At 40.2% G+C, this 23,253-nt stretch overlaps 1 protein-coding gene across 2 annotated transcripts; it reads left to right on the top strand.

The window, feature by feature from the left end:
- The first annotated feature begins 222 nt into the window (after positions 1-222).
- Positions 223-18,673, top strand: MVB12A (multivesicular body subunit 12A). 2 transcript variants are annotated; one of them, XM_075186765.1, is made up of 10 exons: positions 223-311; positions 1,416-1,514; positions 3,622-3,714; positions 6,082-6,175; positions 10,548-10,680; positions 11,728-11,859; positions 11,991-12,088; positions 12,180-12,241; positions 13,574-13,633; positions 15,399-18,673. In XM_075186765.1, exons 2-10 carry the CDS (start codon positions 1,440-1,442, stop codon positions 15,441-15,443), a joined length of 792 nt encoding a protein of 263 aa, XP_075042866.1. In that variant the 5' UTR covers positions 223-311; positions 1,416-1,439; the 3' UTR covers positions 15,444-18,673. The 2 variants fall into 2 exon arrangements, with proteins under 2 accessions (XP_075042866.1, XP_075042865.1); XM_075186764.1 differs by having other exon boundaries at positions 223-315.
- The last annotated feature ends 4,580 nt before the right edge of the window (positions 18,674-23,253 follow it).

Raw genomic sequence — 23,253 nt, 5'->3', positions numbered from 1 at the left:
CAAAGCCAGACTACATATGTAATTCATGTTTTCATATTTTTTTATCCGATGGGGAAGGTTACAGCTTAATTGACTGCAATGCTAAACCCGAGACTCAAATGTGTCAATCACCGAAGACTGCGCATGCGCTGTAGGAGGCGGCGGCACACACCACAGACAGGACCCATTCATATCAGGGAAATCGGCTGCTGCTTGTTCCCTGTGACAGATGCATGCCGGGAAATGTAGTTTTCTGAAGTTATCAGCTCTACCTACTCCCAACTAGGAAGTAGAGAAGTTGCGGAGCCTCTCCTAGACGGCTCTGTGTTGTGGTAGGTAAGTAACGATATTTTATAGGGTTAATCCGGGTGCTTTATAGGGGACTTTATATACTTTCACTTGGTGCTATTCATCATTAGGGGCTGTCAACGATCATAGGGAGAGTTATAAGTCAGGGTAGATTGGTCTCTGGGTCTCCTTTGTTAGTAAGTGGTGGGAGGGACACCTGTGTCAGGGGAGCTGGGTGCTGTGACAGCTGTGTCAGGGGAGCTGGGTGCTGTGACACCTGTGTCAGGGGAGCTGGGTGCTGTGACACCTGTGTCAGGGGAGCTGGGTGCTGTGACACCTGTGTCAGGGGAGCTGGGTGCTGTGACACCTGTGTCAGGGGAGCTGGGTGCTGTGACACCTGTGTCAGGGGAGCTGGGTGCTGTGACACCTGTGTCAGGGGAGCTGGGTGCTGTGACACCTGTGTCAGGGGAGCTGGGTGCTGTGACACCTGTGTCAGGGGAGCTGGGTGCTGTGACACCTGTGTCAGGGGAGCTGGGTGCTGTGACACCTGTGTCAGGGGAGCTGGGTGCTGTGACACCCGCGTCAGGGGAGCTGGGTGCTGTGACACCCGCGTCAGGGGAGCTGGGTGCTGTGACACCCGCGTCAGGGGAGCTGGGTGCTGTGACACCTGTGTCAGGGGAGCTGGGTGCTGTGACACCTGTGTCAGGGGAGCTGGGTGCTGTGACACCCGTGTCAGGGTAGCTGGGTGCTGTGACACCCGCGTCAGGGGAGCTGGGTGCTGTGACACCCGCGTCAGGGGAGCTGGGTGCTGTGACACCCGCGTCAGGGGAGCTGGGTGCTGGGACACCCGCGTCAGGGGAGCTGGGTGCTGAGACACCCGCGTCAGGGGAGCTGGGTGCTGTGACACCCGCGTCAGGGGAGCTGGGTGCTGTGACACCCGTGTAGCGAATAGAAGGAAATGTTGAGTGGACTTGCTTACCTGCGGGAAATTTAATTTATTGAACAAGCCTCTTTAACAGTAATATTCTCGCTTATCAAAAATATTTTGTAAATGTTTGGTTACTTGATAACCTGCATGTCACCTTCTTTTACCTTCTTTCATTTCTATCAATGTACTCCTAATACCTCTGTTTATATCTTTGTTTCAGTGATTCGTCAGATTAGATCGTACAATGGAAAGTTCTAAGCCTCTCACCGGTCTTGCGTGGACATCTGGCCAATCAATGTGCCCCAAAGACTACAACATAGTAAGAGATCACTGATCTGGATTGACAGTTTTTGCAATTTTGACATATATTGAACAGCTGGTTTTCTCGAGACTAATAATAGGTTGATCTGTAACAAACTGTTTTTTTTTTACGAAAATGGGCTGCTCCTCCTCCGTTGCTCAGGCACCATTCCCACTACATGCTGTAAACACGGCCTCCATTAATATACTCAGCTAGCCTGGCCACCTAGAGAGGAATACAATTGTGAGCTATCTTTAGACTGAGCTTTTTTATAGGGTGATCTTGTTTGCTTTTTATTGGCGCAATATAACCTATAAAACCAGAAATTTTGAATAAACACTGAATGATTGAAATCCAAACTGAAGTACAGCTAATTTGTGTAGTTTACAATTGACATATAATTCATATATGTATAATTTTCATATTTGCATATTTTCAACATATATTTTCCCTGTTGCACCTGAATTCTTGTGACACGTATTTGTGTCCTGACACACACATTTCTATAATCCAGTAGTTGCTAACACCCACATTTATCAAGGAAAATGTAGTGTGCTCCTGGGACATTTGTTAGGAAGGTATTTTAGGGTGAAACGCGTAGGTTACACATAGGAGACGTCCATGTGTATGAGCCTTGTGTGTTTAGGTAGGAGAAGTTTGCATTTGTTCCACTTTTATGACGGCAGTATAGTGCTATACAGTCATGGGCAAAAGTTTTGAGAATGACACAAGTATTGTTTTTCATAAAGTTTGCTGCTTCAGTGTTTTTAGACCTTTTTGTCAGATGTTGGTATGGTATACTGAAGTAAAATTACAAGCATTTCATAAGTGTCAAAAGCTTTTATTGACAATTACATTAAGTTTATCAAAAAGAGTCAATATTTGCAGTGTTGACCCTTCTTTTTGAAGACCTCTGCAATTCGCCCTGGCATGCTGTCAATCAACTTCTGGGCCACATACTGACTGATGGCCGCCCATTCTTGCCTGATCAATGCTCAGAGTTTGTCAGAATTTGTAGGGTTTTTTTGTCCACCGCCTCTTGAGGATTGACCACAAGTTCTCAATGAGATTAAGGTCTGGGGAGTTTCCTGGGCATGGACCCAAAATTTCGATGTTTTGATCCCCCGAGCCTTTTAGTTGTCGCGTTTGCCTTATGGCAAGGTGCTCCATCATGCTGGAAAAGGCATTGTTCATCACCAAACTGTTCTTGGATGGTTGGGAGAAGTTGCTCTTGGAGAATGTTTTGGTACCATTCTTTATTTTTGACTGTGTTCTCAGTCTGTCCCTGATGTTTTTCCTGGAGAGAAGTGGCTTCTTTGCTGGCCTTCTTGACACCAGGCCATCCTCCAAAAGTCTTCGCCTCACTGTGCGAGCAGATGCACTTACACCTGCCTGCTGCCATCCCTGAGCAAACTCTGCACTGGTGATGTCCTGATCCCGCAGCTGAATCAACTTTAGTAGATGGTCCTGGCGCTTGTTGGACGTTCTTGGACGCCTTGAAGCCTTCTACACAACTATTGAACCTCTCTCCTTGAAATTCCTGATGATCCGATGAATGGTTGATTTAGGTGCAGTCTAACTAGCAGCAATATCCTTGCCTGTGAAGCCCTTTTTGTGCAATGCAATGAGGAGTGCACGTGTTCCCTTGCAGGCAACCATGGTTAACAGAGGATGAACAATGATTTCAAGCACCACCCTTCTTTTAAAGCTTCCAGTCTGTTATTCTAGCTCAGCATGACAGAGTGATCTTCAGCTTTGTCCTTGTCAACACTCTCACCTGTGTTAACGAGAGAATCACTGACTTGATGTCATCTGGTCCTTTTGTGGCAGAGCTGAAATGCAGTCAAAATGTTGTTTTTGGGATAAAGTTCATTGTCATGGCAAAGAGGGACTTTTAAATTAACTGCAATTCATCTGATCACTCTTTATGACATTCTGGAGTATATGCAAATTACCATCATAAAAACTGAGGCAGCAGACTTTGTAAAAAATTATATTTATGTTCTCAAAACTTTTGGCCATGACTGTACAGAGGTTTAAAAACTGTTTCACAATGTGGTAAAGCAGATAGATTGTCCTGTTTTTTTCTCTCTCATTTTTCTTCTTTGTAATATTTGTTCAACAGCTTGCAGCTACCTCAGAAGGAGCATCTGCTAACTTTTTGAAGGGATTTCACCAGAAATCTGCTCTCTATCTGTGCTACAGCACAACACCAGAGGTAACATTTATTCTTAAAAAAAACAAACAAAAAAAAAAACACCTGAAAAATTATATTTGTTGTGTTGTAGAAGCATACCAGAATATCGGCATTATGTAGCAGGGGGGTGGTCATGGTGCTGGGATGGCTTCTCCCACCTGCACTTGCTACCTGACCTCCCCAGGGTTCTCCTGGGGGTAAATGTATCAAGCTGAGAGTTTCCGTCAGGTTTGAAAAACCAATCAGATTCTAATTGTTATTTATTTAGTACATTCTACAAAATGACAGCTAGAATCTGATTGGTTGCAATAGGCAACATCTCCACTTTTCAAACTCTCGGGAAAACTCTCAGCTTGATACATTTACCCCTTGGAGGGAAGGTTATGAATGTTGGTAAGTATGTGTGTAGAAGATCAACTGTATGGTCTTATCTCTCCTTTTGGAACAGCTCTGTGTACTTGCTAAACCATTCACAGATGCTGTCATGTTTGTGTAAGTAATAAATCAAAACTTAATGACGTGAATAAATCCGGTTATCATAGCAAATTTCTGCTTTTAGCATATATGGCGCACAATTTATTTTTTTTTAGAATCCGCAGCGTGCAGTCAGGGCTGGAACAATAGTAGTTGCTGGGAGTACGAGGCTCAGCTATGACACTCCAAATTGTTGCGCGGCCCTACTCTGCTCAGCATTGGGGTTAGCACACGCTCATAGAAACCCCTTTTTTATTCCATAGCTGAAAGCCGAAACGTGGTTTCACTTTAAATGCTCTTGCTCAGAGAAACAGCGAGGCGGCCTTCGAAGGGGATGGTTACGTATCACCCCAAATTTTGCTATGGGTCTTGTGATTTTGTGTTGCACAGTTACATCCAGTTTAGAGGGTAACATTTAAGAAATGGTTAAAAAAATATATATATATTTTGCTAACGGCACCATAAAGGTTTTATCGGATACCAAGAAGCAGAGGAAATGTCATTATTATTGTTGTGGTTAAAACTTAATTCCTCCCACCCCAAGGACTATCTGATGTTATCACTGATTATGTCCCACATAATGATCTAAACATTATCTATTACATTACTGTTATCACGCCATTTGTTATGTGAGTTTATGAATGATGCAAAATGTAACGCTAGACTTTTTTAGAAAGGCACAAGGTCTAGTTGTGTGATAATGAAAAGGCAAATGAATCCGCATATCAATGACAGATAGAATGGTACCTGTCATCTACATTGTTCTTTATGAGCGTGAGACATTTTCTGGTCAGGGAAAGAATTGTTAAAAGGTGTGGTCATTGCAAAGGATCATGGTCCATTGTAATCACTGCAGTCTCGTAAAGTTTTATGTCAATACAGGCAGTTGATTTTTTCTATTACCCTGTTTAAACATTACTCTGTGTTTTGAAGTGGGATCTTGTTTTATTATAATTAAGGCGTCTATTAATTTTGTTTTTTAAAGCTGCACTGTCGCCTAGGAATTTTTTTTCCTAAGGTGACCCCCCCCTCCCTCCCCCGAGCTGGGACCCAGAAGGCTGATACAAGCAACCATTTTTCCCAGGACCCTGTCGGTTCTATAATATAGAATCTCCAAATTAATTTTGTTAACCAGCATAAAGTGGCGGCACAGAGGGTGTGTTAGCGCCAGGAACAGCGACAAGCCTTAATCTCGTGGCTTTGTAAATGTTTTAATATTTTAGAGTGATTTTACATGATTGCCATTATTACCGTTAGATAACTTTGTTTTTCATTGATTGGACCCTAAAGTCTAATCTAAGGTAAGGTCATTCACCTGACAGCAATGAGATGTCACACCCCATTAAAATAGGGAAAATGATGAGGTATGGGGAACATATCTGTTTCTGATAGTTTCCTATGTAGACAGTGAAGGGAAAGCAACCATTAGATAACTATAAATAAATGCTAATAATACACCTGCCTATTCTCCCGGATTGTCCACGTGACTCCCGTATTGCGGGGAGTTCTCCCAGAAGAGCAGACACCCTCCTGGACCTTGAATCGTGTCATTACGCCCCACCACCGCAGCACAACGCCATGAATCGTGACAGGGGGCGGGACTGGTGATTGTTTTCAATAAACATTGAGCTATATAAAATCCCCTTTATCACTTTTACAAGTATGAATGATGCCTTAAAATTTGTGTTTCAAGTTATTGTTTAATGTTTGCAGAATTACAGTAATTTCACTAGTAGTACCGATTAGTGGAGCTAAACACACAGATATACGGCACAATTCAGAACTTCTGATTGATATTGGTGCCTTATTACACATTATATTGTATAGTGGTGTTCTCTCTATATGTTAAGTTCCTTCATGTCACCTGCCTACAATGTATCGCTGAGTAAGGTTCTTCATAAATTGTGTTTACAGAGTACAGAACAAGTGATTACTGAGGTTATGATATTGAATGAAAAGAGCCCTTTACCAGTTGGATTCGCTTTTATTGGGGAATACATAGACACAAGTAAGTAGCTAATTCTATGTTTTCTTATGACTCTTAATCTAGGACAAAAACATTCACTGACTAATACAACCGGTATGTCCTGCTTGGCTCATGTGATCACTCTTAATCACACTGTTTTATGACTTCAGGTTGTATATAAGTTGTCTCATGTTAGGACGCTCATTATTTCTAAATCATTCTTATATGACTATTAAGTGTGTCGGAGGCAGAGTATATCTTGGAATCGTTCAATTACACGAAAATAACGATCATTATTTAACATCTTAAAGGGCCAAAATTGCAATTTTATATAATGTTGTTTTTGAATTTGCATTATCTGGTGTATTCTCTGTCTGCGTTCATATGTGCTCTTTGTGTGTTTGTGTGTGTGTGTGTATTCTTGTCTTTGTGTGTGTGTTCTTGTCTCTGTGTGTGCTCTTGTGTGTGTTCTTGTCTGTGTGTGTGTTCTTGTCTGTGTGTGTATATTATCCTTCCATGTGAACATATTGAAGTGTTGCTGTTTCTGTGTATGCATATTTAGCACATCACAATTCACACATCAGTGCTACTTCATATCTTGCACATTACAGCCCCTTCTCTCTTCCCTAATATTACTATCACATATACACACACATGGACCAATGTACACACATAGGGAGGGTGTATTCAATGCCCCGCAATGAGCTGCGTAATGCCACTGGAACACTTTCCGCGGCAGAAAAATTAATGATGTTCAGGTACCATAGTATCCTGAAACTAGCGCAGCCGGACATCACCTCTCTAAAAAGACAGTTGTCAGCGCTTATCCTTTACACTGCATATCTGTGTGTATCTAGCAAAATGAAAACATGAGGTATTAGTTCATATTTTGATCAAAACATTTAAGCCTGCATCCCAGCGTCAAAGGGCACCTCATTGTATGCAGGTCCTACACTGACTTATATGCTCCAAACACCATCAAAATGCAGTTAAAATCAGATGCACTCACCTCACAGGTATAGTGGTTTACATCTAGCAAGGGCTGGCTTGTGTGCCACACCCAAATGTGTCTTATATAGGCCTGATAGACAACTGCTAAGACAATAAGTCAATATTTTGAAACACATCCAGAGAAAAAGCAAGCCTGCGCTCTATATCCCATATTGTATATGGTACCAGCTGCGTGGCAATATAAATGCCCATATATGTATACAAAGCAAAAAGACAGTTGTCAGTGCTTATCCTTATCACTGCATATCTGGACATCACCTCTCCCCATCTCACTCATTACATATATGCACGGTACCTCTCCCTTCCCCTCTCATACATACACACAATGGGCCTGATTTATTATGGAAAGTAAAGCAAATAAATGAGTAATTTTGAACCTTGGCAAAACCATGTTACAATACAAGGGATGCGAATGAGTTTATTATTTTTCACATAAGGAATATACTGGCTGTTTTTTCATGTAGGACGCAAATACTTGATAGCTTTATTTTTACACTGATATTAAAAGTTGATCTAGGACATGCTCTACCCCAATTATAAATCTGTCCTCACATTTTAAATTTAACTCCCCCTCCAATGCAACATGGTTTTGCTAAGGTTCAAAGTTACTCTTTTTTTTTTTTGCTTTACTTTCCTTAATGAATCAGGCCCCATGTGCCCCTCTCTCCCTACCTTATAGATATACATAATAAGGAGAGCACACATGGCACCACTGATAGACACACATCACTGAATGATTAGTCTTGCATTAACAGTCTTGGCTTCCTCTGTTGTCCCTTCCCTTCCCAGAACCTGTGCTATAAAAATCTGCCCCCCCTCAATGTCCTAGCAGCCTTTAATGCTTAAATTCTTTTGCACATTTACCCCCTATCACCCAAAGTGAGCAGTGTCCCTTCAGATATTTACCCGCTGTAGCTTTGTGAGGCTGCATGGTACTGAGTGGGCATAGTAATGGCTGTGAGCTGGAGTGCAGGCAGAATTGCAGCCGGGAGTTTGAGAGTTGTACTGAGAGAATTAAGGTGGAGAGATAAGAGACAGAAGGTGATGTGAGGGCGTGGTTCCATGCTGGTGTCCTGCGAGAAGACTCTTTGGGCTAGATTTACTAAGCTGCGGGTTTGAAAAAGTGGGGATGTTGCCTATAGCAACCAATCAGATTTAAGCTTTCATTTATTTAGTACCTTCTACAAAATGATAGCTAGAATCTGATTGGTTGCTATAGGCAACATCACCACTTTTTCAAACCCGCAGCTTAGTAAATCTAGCCCTTTCTGTGTAAAAGTTTTTAAAAGTACAAGTGGAGGTCAATGTATCGTTTATGCAGTTTTGAAAAAAATAATAATAATAATGCTAGTAGTACATCCTAATTAAAAGCCTAATTGCAATGTAAAATTATCAACACATACATCAATGTTGAGAAAATCAAACATTTATGAAAGAGAGGGAAGGACACAGTATTATAGCAAAGGCATTATTTTTCCCATTGTCGTTCATAGCCAATGTACTGAGAGCTGGCAAATTGATGATGTCACAGGATGTTTGTCAGAAGCGCGGTGAGCATGCTCCTGCCAGTACTTGGGATGGCAGCACTTGTTACTACTCATGCATATTCATAGCTGGCTAGAATATGGCTAATTGCGTGCTGGCCTGTAAAAAGATCATTGTAGGAGAAACTACAGCAACATGTAATATGTAAGCTGTGTTTCATCTTTTTAGTTAGATGTTGGCTGTTCAGGCACCGTGTTTCAGATGCGGGTACTATATAAAGCTCACCAGGGCCCCATGCAGCTGTTTTGCTGGAGACTGTTGTTTGTCTCACAGCCGCGGGGGGGGGAGGTCTTGCTGCTTCCTATTGGTCTGTTTGGCCACACCCACTTTCAAGCACCATTTTAGAATGGCATACAACAGTGTTGGCTAACCTGTGACACTCCAGATGTTTGTGAAACTACAAGTCCCAGCATGCTTTGCCAATATGTTGCAGCTTATTGCTGGAAGGGTATGCTGGGACTTGTAGTTTCACAACACCTGGAGTGTCACAGGTTAGCTAACACTGGCATACAAGCAATGCTCACATGGCTACCTGGGAGTTCAGCTTTATGATACAGTGTGACTTGGTGCTGTTTGTGTGGAGACAAGCTAGAAATACACTTGACAGGAGCGATGCAGGTGCTCTTTGTGGGATTTCAATGGGGATAAACAATGTGATGGCAGAGGGGAGGGGAAGGGTGAATTAGGCAAATGAACGTGAATATAAGTAAAACCTTAAGGGCGTATGCTGACTACAAATGCATGAAAATTAATGCAGTCTTTAGATGTGTTTTGCATGCCCATTTCATGCAATCTGTTTTTTTCTGGTAGCACAAGTTAATGCATACGAAATAAATCGTTCAATATTCAGAATTATTACAAAAATGCTATTTTGCTTATTTTTAATGTTTTTTTTTTTCATGCATTCATTATTGTATGAACAATGGCAAAAATTGGAAAGGTGCTTTAATAGTACGGGTTGAGATATTTGACTCTGTAGTAGACACATTTGCTATGCAGATGAACACAGACATTTAAGAGAAAATGAGTCTTAAGGACACACAAGCTTTGTTGGAAAACACTTAACATGCGTTCTCAAAGACTATCAAACGCTTTCATGCATGTAGTACAAAAAATAATGTAACCAAACGAACCTGTGCTCACACAGTTTGAAAAGAGTTTCTTTACTTTTCCTTTGCTTCATGGCAATTTAAATATTGCTAACATTGTTCAAAAGTGTTATTGCTTGATAAATACCATGCAGTTCTGTGTGAACTCCCATACGTAATATACTATGCTTCAAAGCAGTGTTGAGACATGTAAATGAACACACGTCAAACATTTAGGGCTAGATTACCTAAACTGCGGGTTTGAGAAAGTGCAGATGTTGCCTATAGCAACCAATCAGATTCTAGCTGTCATTTTGTAGAGTGCACTAAATAAATGACAGCTAGAATCTGATTGGTTGCTATAGGCAACATCTCCACTTTCTCAAACCCGCAGTTTAGTAAACATACCCCTTAGTATGTCCAAAACCCTGTGCTTTTTAGTAGTGTTTTCCAAAGGCCGTGGATGTGAGTCCTAGGCATGCACTTATCATCTTCATTATCTATTTATATAACGCCACTAAATGTGCAGCGCTGTACAGAGAACTCGCTCACATCAGTCTCTGCCCCACAGTCTAAGTTCCCTGCCACAGACACAGACAGACTAGGGTTAATTTTGTCAGCAGCCAACTAAGCTACTAATATATTTTTAGATTTGCCAGTTCCACAATCCATCTCTGAAGCACAAATGGACAGAATTTAGCAAATGGCTTTCTTTCAATTCTTATTTTTGCTTCTCTCAGGGTCTGATTAAACTTTATTTTTCTCTTCAGAGGTTGCAGTTCCTAAGAAGAAGAAAAGGTTGTGTGTTAATTTGAGCCCTGTACACACTTCAGGTTCTGCTGTCTCTGAAATCAAACTGACAGTGAAAAACAAGCAGCTTGGCCCACCGTATACACGTATCGGGTAGGGGGGCATACTTTTTTTTTAATATTGTAATGGTCTGTTTATTGCATGCTGCTCATATACCTACGTGTGAAAATTGCTAAAGGTATTGTCTAATATTACACCATCTGGAGAAGACAGAGCTGTTTGCGCTGGTGTATCCTTGTTAGCTATTGAAATACTGTAGCTAGGATACGGCTGTGTCGTGTATGTGGCTCCTGTCCAATCACCTGGGTCTCTGACTACACCTACAGTGCGGGAAATTACAGGCGGAATAGCACTACCTGCTTTTCCGCGCTGACGGCATAGAGAGCAAAGAGCACATTGTGTGGATTGTTGGTCTGGTTTCCCAGTGCAGGTTGGGGGGGAACCCTACTCATTGGCTATAAGGAAACAAGGGGACTAGCGAACTTGGCGGGTTGTCCAGAAATAAACACCCAAATTAACGTATCTAGTAATATTAGTGTTTATACTGTGCTCAATACATTGTTTTAAATGTAAAGTAATCAGCTTAATTTTTTGTTTTCGTTTTTATTACTCTTATTTTCCAAAATGTTCTGTACAACACAGTTTGCAAATGTTTGAATATGTTTCACAATTTTCCAACACTTGGGACGTCACCCCTCACTATAGGGGATATTTAAAAACAAAACAAACAGCATGGAGCATCGTAACACAAACTGTAGTGTAATCTCAGTTGGGTTATAGTGTGATAGATAACAAATATACCATTGAATGTAATAAATGTGATATAATATGTGCATATCATAACAGAAGCTAGAGCAGGTTCTGTCCTCTCCTTCCCCGTCTGCATCACATCATTTGATTGGAGTGCCTGATGGAAGTTCTGAGAAGTCGGTGAATGCAAAATACACCTGGAGATTAGGCTGGAGCTTACACTAACTGTAAATGTTGGTCAGGAAGAGTGATTTTATACGTATGGTTGTTATCCGGTTAAACTGATGGTGAGAAGCTTCGACCGGAAACAAAACAGAACTTTGAATAAATCTCCTGTATATTCACCTATTACGGTATTGCAGTGACTTTATCCCTATGTGTCCCTCTCAGTGACATGAGTGGCGTGGCCTTGTGGTGCAAGAAGGTTCCTGTTTCTGCCTTAGCGCCTACTCCAAAACCTCGAAACATAACGTCAGGCGTAAGTGGACTCTCTCTACAAAACGGCAGCCCGGCGCGGCCAAGGTAAGTGTCTGGAGACGTCATGAACGTTCCTTAGAAGGACGCTCAATCTCCTTCCAGCCTCCTACGTCACTCCATGCAAATTGTTATAATGAAAAGATACCTGAAACGTGTCCTCTGTTCCTCAATACCAGTAACCCGGCTCCGGTCCCTATAGCTGCTCCTAAGCCAGGTGAAAAATCATCCCAGTCCGATCACCCCATATATGAGGCCAACGTCTATGGAGTATCTGGTAAGTTTGATTATAAAGGTTTTCCTGTTTGTGTGGGTCTCTATCCCTATATCCCAGAGCTTATAGTACATTATAATGCTTTGTCTTTTAGCTATTGATGGGATTCCATTCACCATCCACCCCATGTTTGAAAGCAAGAAAACAGATCTTGATGTGAGTATCCTGATTATGCTCCTTGATAGGATACACTGTGTACTTACACCGATGACAAACACAAGTTTCAATCCTGTTTGGGGGATAATACACCTGTCACTGATATGTCATAGAGGACACCGTTTTTTCTAGACTAACCAGTATTCATTTGAATGCAGCCTGTCGATTTACTAGGAATTAGCGACATTATGTGACGTCAAACTTGCATTCTATAAGCAGTGACTCAGCCCAAAAATGTCTTCCTCTTGCATGTTGGCAGAATATGCACTAAACCTACATATATATTTTATTATAATATATTTTCATTGTCTGCATGAGCAGTCTTGAAGAAATCATCAATGGCTATTAAGCAGGACATAAATTATGACATAAAATAATTATTGTCATAATTAGTGAAGCAGTTTTAATGTTACAAAAAAATACTCTAAATTAAAAGCCACTATTTTGCGTTATTTACATATCAAGGCTGTGTGTTACTGAGCAGAATAATATAGAAAATTAACCGGAGTGTGTATACTTCAAGTAAATATGTCCATTATAATCTCATCGCTCTGTGTAGTTACTGTGTATGAAATGTAATTACTATCAGATTACATTCCCGTTACATTTTCCATACCGCCACTTCTAAATTTCCACTTCGACCGCTGCTGACAATGATAAGAGGCGGCCATTGCAACTGTCAAGAAATAGCTGTAGTTTAGTAAAAGCGCCAGGTAGTATTTTCTTGAATTTGAATGATATATTTTGTAGTCACAGTGTCTAACCTCTATATGGACAAGACTGCAACACAGAATAAGTTTAGAAGCTGCCTTTAGGATCCAAAGTTCAATATTGAATTATTACTTTATGTTTTAATTCCTCTAATGCTGTCTACATATGAGGTATGCTATTGCTAGTAAATAGAAAGCATTGGAAATTGGGAACCATCTTAAAGCTGGATGCTTGATTTGACACCACAATCTTCTCGCTTCAGTCTGGCCGGCGCATTATATTGCCAGTCGGTGCTGTTGGGAGATCCTGCTCATTTCACTATACAGCTCTTTCTGTATTTTCCTGCTTGTCCCAATTCCTCTTTCCCATAATGACACTACTTCTGTAACATGTAGCCCTGTGCTCGCTCAGTCACACAGGACAGGTCACTGCCTCCATAAGATCAGCATTGCCCACTCCTGAAATACTTTGTGCTGTTGCAAAAGTTCTATTGATCTAATGGACTCTTGTTCTCTGCCTGCCCATTTCTTAAGTAGGAACTGCAGGAGTTGAAGAGTGATAACAAAAGTGACCTGAGCCAATTCATACATCCTTTAAAAAAAAATCTTATTTTCTCTCCAGGTGTCCTCTTCTAACTCCAGGGAGCTTCAAATCAAAACCCTGGCTGACATTGAAAACGAGGTTAGTCCAGTAATTTAAGCACGTGTTATTGTATAAACCACATTTAAACCCATAAATTCAGTTATTGACCACATATAAACTATGCCTTTTATTTTAGCCTAATAAATAAGGTTGGTGTCACACTAGTGGGTTTTTTATGCAGCAATTACATCTGTAAAATTCAGAGTTGAAGCTAGCTGCAAATAGGTTCCCATAGACATCGACTAAATGTCGTTTGCACACCAGCGATTGTCCCCTAGCGATCCGCTGGCAGCTACTGCTGAGAACAATTTAACCCAGCAGACAAAATGCAGCTCTATTGACATCTATGGTGTCTGACAATTACCAGGCGCACAGCATGTATTGGCTGCTGCTAAGCCCTCTCTGTGGGCCTGATTCATCCTCCTATGCACGTCCCGTCGCATGCTGTATATTGTGTGAAATTGGTCTGCGAATGCAAAGAAATGGATTTTGCGCCAATGAATACAGTTGCATCTAATCAATGTCTACATGCATATGACACTTCCACCTGCTAACTTGAAGGTTGTAACTGGGGTGGGAGGGGAACCTGCAGACATAGGCAATGTACACCAAGAGCATGCCAAGGTCAAACGCGCTCACATTCGTCCGCTTCAAGTTCAGGGCATCTCTTAGGTTTTTTTTTTTTTTTTTTAAGGACTTCTTTTTTTAGCCGTATAACTTGCACCAGCTGCAGGGCAGGTGTAAGTGCCGATTGATAGTGGTGATGGATGCGTATGCGTGCCAGAACATTTGTTTGCAGATAAACCGTAAAAATGGTTTATATGTAGAGTAAAAAAAATAATCGTGCATATATTTTTATTAATGATTTATAGTATTAATAGTTTTACATGTTTTTGGATAAAATATTATTTTTGCATGCATTCTGATGGGACTTTGTTACACCTTTGCATGTGAGTATCCTGCAGTGTTTTCTGCCTGTCTGCATACGGCAAGCAACTTCTAGCCAGAGGATACTTATACCCAGATTCAAATGGAAATGTTTCTCGAGATCCGCTTGTACTTGAATATGGCAGACATGCGGGCAAGTTATGTGCGGTTTTTTTTTAAAATGCTAGTTGCGTTCACATTGCATTCAAAGATAATTCGGGCCTTTCATGTCAAACTTCAGAATCGCCAGAACAATGTTCAATGTTTAGGGGGTATTTCAATTCCCTGCAATGTCCGGCTGCGCTTGTTTTCAGGTACCGCTGTACCCAATATTGCTAATTTTCCTGCCCACCTCTATGGAATGCTAGGAAAAATCCTTAAAGATACATCGCCGTAGATAGAGCACCTTCACAGCCGTTCCAAAGCAGGGTGTCCGCTATCAGTGATCAGCACCACTTTTTTAAAAGCACTTTGATCAAAGTTTTTTTTTTCTTTGTACACTTTTATTTTTAATAGTATATTGTACTATGGCATTAATAGTCTTTGTTTTGTGTTGTAGTACTGGCTACACACCACAGTGTCTGCAGCAATAAAGGCAAATTGGCATATATTGCCTCCTGTGGAACCAAAACAATCCAATATTTCCTAGAGTCTATTTGGCAAACTATCTCTATCAGCCTGTGTGTGCGACCATTGTGGGAATACTAGGAAGACGGCAGTTTGGCGCACATATCCGGATCTGTCCAATTTAGATTCTCAAGTCTGCTGAGTAATTGGAAAATGATCCAGTCTCTTGGAGCTCACGTTTAGCTGCAGGAACTGACTGTGTTTGTCAGCATCATAATTAATTCAAAACTTTGTTTCTCTTCTTTTTCAGTACAACTATGGCTTTGTGGTGGAGCGCACAGCTTGTGCCAGATGACCGTAATGCAACGAATCGTTGATGGGCTGAAAATAAGTCTGCAGGACACAATATTATACAGGACATATTTCTGTACATTTTAATGCACTATTACTTTTTATGGGGTAAACTTAATAGATTGGAAAAAATAGAACAGTGATGTGCGGTCATTACTTATAACACCACTGTAAGAACCCTTCTATTCTTGCTTTTCCATTTTTCCTTCTTTTCATTGTGGAACTCTTCTAGCTCAGACATATAAGTAGGTAAAGCTTTCCTGCATTTGTTACATGTTAGAGATCTTTCCGCAGATTTCCAATAATATAAAGTCTGAGGACTATAATCTTCTGTTCCTGTGTGAACTTCATGGTTGGCTTTTAGATATGTTTTTGATTGTGCGATGCTGAATTATCCAACTGTTTTCAAATTCAGTTTCTTCACTGGGGGAGTTGGGGACAGTAGATTCTAGCAGCACGGTGGCTTAATGGTTAGCACTTCTGTCTCACAGCACTGGGGTCATGAGGTCTATTCCTGCCCACGGCCTGATCTGTGTGGAGTTTGTATGTTCTCCCTGTGTTTGCGTGGGTTTCCTCCGGGTGCTCTGGTTTCCTCCCACATTCCAAAAACATACTAGTAGGTTAATTGGCTGCTATCAATATTGCCCCTAGTCTGTCTGTCTGTGTGTGTGTGTATTAGGGAATTTAGACTGTAAGCTCCAATGGGGCAGGGACTGATGTGAATGAGTTCTCTGTACAGCGCTGCGGAATTTGTGGAGCTATATAAATGGCAAATAATGATTCTAGGATTTTTTTTTTTTATTTATTTGAATCAATTCTATCTTCCACCTAGACAATATTTCCAGTACCACTGTCTGCCAATAATATTAGGTCCAACCTAACCCATGCTTATCGATCCTCAGGGTGTGTGTCTCAAAATGCTGTTTTGTTTTTGTTTTAATTGGTTGTGGGCAGAAAGTAACATTTTTGTTCCATCAGCCCACAGCACTTTGTACATGTCATTTGCAGAAATATGTGGCTTCTGCTTTGCATATCTAACCAGTTTGGGAGCAGTGCTGTCCTACATCTATCTGGGCCTTCCAGACAATGCCTTGACTTTTTCCGTAACTTCTATGTTTTAATTGTGGAACAGTGAAAATTCCAAGCTGGAAATGTTTAGATGTCTTTTCTATAGCCTTTGATGCTTTGTACCCGTCATTATCTTTATTTTCTGCTACTTAGAGGAGAGACCATCCCCAGAGGTTAGAAAGGTCAGAGTATTTATTTAACTCTGAAATTGTCTGTACATTGGTTAACATTGGCTTCTGATGAACATAACCCTAGAGCGTGTGTGTGTCCATGTGGTAGGGAACATAGATTATAAGGTCCACTGGGGCAGGGACAGATGTGAAATATTCTCTGTACAGTTCTGCTTAATATGATTGGTGCTACATAAAAAAATTATAATATGTAAATAACTGCTTAATTTAAGGCCCAACGAGTCAATTAAGTCTTGAGTCCTATATAAAAGACTTAATGAAGCAACCTGGAGTCTGCCATAACCCAGAAAATGCAAAATAATTTATTAAGGGTTGAACTTGACTTTTTTTTTTCTTAAATCCCACCAACCATGAAACTATTAACTGCTTTAGTTTTTTATATACTGTGTTAAAATGCAATAAAACTTTGCAGAAATATGTCATGTATAACATTGCACGCCGCAGATGTTGTTAACCTCTTCAGCGTTGGACCAAAGGTGCTCAAATGTTTATAAATCCCCTGCTGTAAAATATAATTCATTCCTTTTATATATGGGATACCAGTCCCACTTGTCCTCAGCAGCGCACAGGGTTCCAGGGAGAATGAGAATACTCGCCAATCACAAAGCTCCCCGTCAGTGGGTATTTTCTTCCTTCATAGGTAGGGACAGGGCCGCACAATGATATCGCACCCCCAGCACTATTCAGGGGCAGGGATGGGAAGTCTCTAAATGGACCTCTATTTCCACTTCCAAGCTCCTACAGACACAGGGGTGCCCTTATTTGAAATAGGAGAGTCCCATCTTTCAAACAGCGATGCCATTGGGTAGATATTGGCTGGTGATGAACAGACAATACACTCACAACTTTATGGCAAATTACATATGAAGGTTTATATAGAAAAATATGGTACTATGTTTTTTAGAAGACTGAGCTATTTGGCTAGGTATGGTAAAAAAACAAAGTGTGCTTTGTGTGGGTCCTACACAAAAATGACTAACATTGATGTTGGAACGTGACCAGCCCTTAGGTGAAAAAATAAGTCTCAGTGTCGAAGGGTTAAATGCCACAAGGAAATTTACATTTGCAGAGGCAGAAAAATGAGGGTCCGCACAATTAATACTTTAAGACATTTAGGGGGGTATTCAATTGTCAGTGTTAACGCTGAAAAACGAGCGCTCAAAAAATATTACCGTTTATACGGTAATATTGCGCGCGAAAAGCGTTAATACGGTAGTTTACTCGCGGAATTTCAGCTCGCCGCTCAGGGGGCTGCGAGCTGAAATTCCGCAAGTAATTACCGTATTAACGGTAAGATTTTTTGAGTGCTCGTTTGTTAGCGTTAACGCTAACAATTGAATACGCCCCTAAAATTGCCAACAATTACTCAACTCAACGTTATAAACGGGTTGTGATAAGTCTTAAATGCTTCAAACTCCTCCTACATGAGAGCATCCTGATTATGTATTTGCACCTGAATATTTCCAGTGTAATGCAGTAAGTGGAGCATGTGTTCTCCACCCTCCAATATTAATATCAGTGGTGTGAGATGCTAATTTGTATTGTTAACTGATATCAACACACATAACATTTGCCACATGTCCCTTTATCACGCAATAGCGATTCCGCTCCCCCCCACCCTCAGCAGCAAACAAAGCTTTTAAATGGCCAAGATGCTGATCAAAGGGGGTGCGGCCAATCACGAACGGGGGCGGGACCAGCAAATCGGACCCCTCCTTAAAAATAAAGTCTAACGCTGCCCCTTTTATCATGTTACAGCCTTCTGGTTCTTATCAACAACTCTGTTCCCAACAATGGGAGTACTGTTATGTTTCGGCATAGTAGTTACTGTATATACATACATTCCTTTTTAGTGATTGTAGTCCACCTGTTTATGTGCAATTATGTACAAATATTGTACACTGTCATTGTTTCTGTGATGTTCTCCATGACTTTATGTTTCAAAGCTCCAAATAAACTATGGAATCTGAAAGGGATCAAATGTGTCTGTCTTGTGTTAGTTGTATAATCATTCTTCTATCCACCACACACAGACACAACTGTCTTTTATGTATCCCCTCTCTGTTGTGGCAGGATGCAGCTTGTGGGGTGTCTTTATATGGATATATTATTATAATCTATTAATAACGTGAATATAGCTGGTTTTTTTTTATTATTATTATTTTGCTGCCCCATTAACAGAAATAACCTGACTTTTAGCTTGTGACTACTGCACACAGATGCCTGATAATGTCTATGTCAGCTTTAAGTCTTTACTTTGTTATCTTTTATTATTCTAATTCACACCTGTAACACCTAAAGCTGAAACTGCATGAAAAAGTTAAATATTTTAAACCTGGTTCTCATGGACACAATTGGTAAAATGTTATGCTACTGAGCAAAAAATAAATCCCAGAGACTACAACAAGTCAATGATCCCTGCCCATTACAGTAGAAATCTGTTTTTAGGTATGTGAGTGTATTATCCCTTCCATAATCTAAGCGATACGTTCTTTATTGGAGAGTAATATAATGCCCATCCCACTTGTGTGATTAGTATTCACATGTACAGTAGTACTATAAGAATGTGCGATTGCATAAAAGAGCAGGAACAAAATACACATTAATAAATCTATGACGTGTATATTACAGCTAGATATATATATATATATATATATATATATATATATATATATATATATATATATATACTGTAGCATTCAGTAGTTTCAATAATGTGTTACCATATTGATATGTGCAAGGTAGGAATTGACTGATAAAATGTGCTACTGTGGATGAGCTGGTATAAGAAATAAAGTCATATTTTATTACAACTGTAATATGTCAGTTGTATACATGCCTCTGAGCATAGATACTGGGGTGCTGTGTCGCTGGTCTTGATTATTCAGTCTGTGTACAGGATCTTTAATGGGGACTGAAATTGAGCATCCTAAGGAGCCGATTCAATTCTGCCACAAATAACGCGACGTTAGCAGTTTTACCGTTAATACGGTAATTTCAATGCTGGATCTTTACTCGCGGCTCCCTAAGCCGCGAGAAGAATCCAGGTTAAAATTACCGTATTAACGGTAATACTGTTAATTCCTGTTCATGGAAATTGTGCCGCAAAATTCATGTTTAAACCAGTTCACTAGTTTGGAGAAAATCGACACACCTTCAACCTCCCCATCACACGCTCAGGTTTTACCCCTGTTTTCTGAGCTGCCCTCTCCCCCTCAAAATAGAACATAGACCACAAGTTCGTCTTACTGCCATCCAAAACTACCTAATGCCATTTCCGTGATTAACCACCGTCTTCTCCCCCACCTTCTGTTCCCCCTCTCCCCGAATCCTGTTTTCATGATGTTGCTTTATATTCAAAACTGTGTTTGTCTCTTTTCTTACTCTGAAAATTATAATAGAACAAATAAGTGCAAAAAAAATGAAAAACAATTTCCTGGATGCATGCATACATCACTAGCAGGTCTATTATTGACATTTTTAATATACAAAAAATATATCCTGTAAAATAGCATAAACTTAATAATTGTGTAAAGCAATATCCGTAAAATAGGGACTGAATATTCTAAAACAGATTTTTTTTTCTAACGATTGTCAGATTTTAAAAGAAGACTGATGATCCGCTAGAGGACTTATTTTAATTACCCAAAAATGCGACCATAGCAATTCCCTAACCGAGGTCACTGGGGACCTTCGGCCATAGATCCAATATGATTCTGTTTTGTGTAGTGCTAATTGGCTACCTCCTCTGCATCCTAACTGCACTTGTTCAATTCCCTTGACCCTAAAGCTGTGAATGACTGTATTTATAGCAAAACCAAAAACATTGTTGCACTAGTTTGTATATAGGGACTATTGCTCAGTAAAAAAGTTTTATATATTGTTGGTAATTAATTTCTAATATTATAGAAAAGGATAACTATAAATAATGTTATTATATTAAATATTTATTGATTATCGCATTACTGAGGTGCTACTTACCAAATTAGATTCAATATAAAGTTCAAGAAAAAAAATTAGTTTGATGTCTCAAAATAAGAATCTTTTAGCTGATGATTGGAAATCCCAGTTGATTTAAAAAATAACTCTTATTTAAAATTAAGATATTAAAATCAAAGAAATAATGACTGCGTTTAGTCTCGGAACACTATCATCGTCTAACCCATTCTTCATATTTATTACATGTTCCTATATTCTTATTTTCTATTGTCTCTTTATTTTGCAGAGACAACTGAGCCCACAGCCGCACCTAATCATACACTTTACACAACTGAAAGTGCAGGTAATGTGGCTTGTTATTGTATACAAATTGTCTACAGCTATACTGGTATTGCTAACATCTAGCCGGCTGCAGCAAATTGACAGCAAAGGGCGTTTTCCCTCTCGTCACTGTAATGTGCACATTAATGGATACAAAATTCACTATTTTTAGTGTTATTGCCGACAGAGAAGTAATACAAGCGGAGTACACAAGAGGCAGTGTATCCAGTTATCACCAATGTTGTGTTCATCCAGACAAGGAATCTTTAAATTATTTAATAAGACCTTATTCGATTAGTTTTTTAGAGTTTATTGAACTTTTTTTTTAGACCCTATGTTTATTAGAATTATGTATGGTGTTTAGACCTATAGCGCATCATTTTTACCACTGTTTTGTTTACAGGATCATAAATTGGAATTACTGACATCAAGTCATTGAGGATTTGCAAATACATCCTGTATGTAAAATACAATTTGCAAATACATTCCTGTATATAAAATGTGACATTGGGAACACTATTACCAAGAGACAGAGCGACCTACACCCATCCAGATAAGCATTTATATTATTACTATAAAGTATACAACGCTGATCTTTTAAACCAGTTGTTGATATTTGACAATCTCCTTCTGTGCGTTATACCTCTATATACAGGCTGGTCGTTTACCGGATGAGCGCACCTGTTCGTTACAATCCCACTATTAAATCCTTTTCCAATCAAATTGAGTTTGAGATATCACAACTTTTTAAGGGGATTACATGCAGCAGAAGTTGTTTAAAATCTATTGACTGAGAAGCAATTAAATTATTATCGTTCTACCCAGATGTCAAAGTGTAAACTTAGAAGTGATGCTATGGAAAATGGAATTTAATGGAATTTGAAAGATAAAGATATACAATGGAGAAGTGGCGGTGTGCCATACCACCGTATACCAGCCCACTTCTACCGCTGCTTTTACCTCTCGCTATTCGCTCGGCTGATAAAGGACGCTGGGGGGAGGGGAGCAGTAGTGATGCAAAACACAGAGGATTAAGAAGAACTAAACGGACAACTCAGCAATTTCAACACTTAACAGATCTCACCTTCTGATCCTGCTGTTAAATTTAATCGTGTTTTAGATAATTTGATTAACTATTGACTGTATCAGAAAGTACAGAAGAATATCTTATTTGTCCTTTGCTATATTTGTTGCCAAAAGTATATAAACCATTAATTGTCAGACAGACCTATTGCCTCAGCCCAGGATTCTTTGATTCAGCCAATTGGACCATTTTTTGATAAATATATATTACATCTTGTCTGGAGAATATTAGTTGTTGTTTGCCACTGATTTTTGTATTAATTCAGTTATCTAGAATTGCCTGCTGTTGTTTGAAAGACGCCACTAATTATATTTTTTTAATTCAGTTATCTAAAATCACTGAATTGCCTGCTGACTGTGTGCTAGCTGTGCTAACGCAGGATTTGTAGAGGGGGGTTTCCACACCATGCCGCCAGTGGGCGTGACCAGCATGCATGGGGGCGTAGCTATAATTTTAGACAGCGCTTGGCTGCTCTGCAACTCTTCCTATCCCCATAATATACATGGGCAATGTTGCATGCACTACTGGTAGGTGCACACAGCTCTACCTTTTCAAGCAGATCTGTGTGAAGCGGGAGCAGGGTCCAGCCACCTCAATTATACAGTGCCCCAGGCTTGGAGGGGGGTTTCCAGGCACTAGGAACCCCCCCCATCGGTTTGCCTATGGACCTTATTGCCAGATGCAGAGGGCTGCATACATCTGCAGTGACCTTATATAATGTACTACCAAGTTGGAAACTAGGGATAAGAATGTTTTGGCCAGAGGATATACACCAAAATGGAAACAACAGTCCATTGCTAAAGTGAGTGAAATGGACAGAACCACTTTGATTTCAGTCACACCCTGTCAGCCTGCTGTGGGAAAATACACTTCTAAACCCTGAACGGTCTGTGAGAGGACAGGCAGAATATCTACATGCTGTGGGAACAGGGAGTAGTTCTTGGCCTAATTAGAAGAGGTGCTACGAATCCCAAGCCAGTATTTGCCATCTGATCGGTTTTGGAAATATTGGCTCACCAGCTGATAGAGATCGCTTTATTTGCCTTCACGCTGTCTGTAGTACAGAGGAATAACGCTGAAACTGAAAAGGATACAGCTAGTGATTTTTACATCATATCGAGCACCCATACTGAGGATTTTGACTATACTGTCTCTAAGACAGAAGTCTTGTAAGTACAATCCCTTGTGACGAGGATAAAAGAAACTGTGTG

The sequence above is a fragment of the Mixophyes fleayi genome, chromosome 9 (assembly GCF_038048845.1).
Source record: "Mixophyes fleayi isolate aMixFle1 chromosome 9, aMixFle1.hap1, whole genome shotgun sequence".
Lineage (NCBI taxonomy): Eukaryota > Metazoa > Chordata > Amphibia > Anura > Limnodynastidae > Mixophyes > Mixophyes fleayi.
The sequence above is the reverse complement of the archived record's forward strand: the minus strand, read 5'-3'. Positions and strand labels throughout refer to the sequence as shown.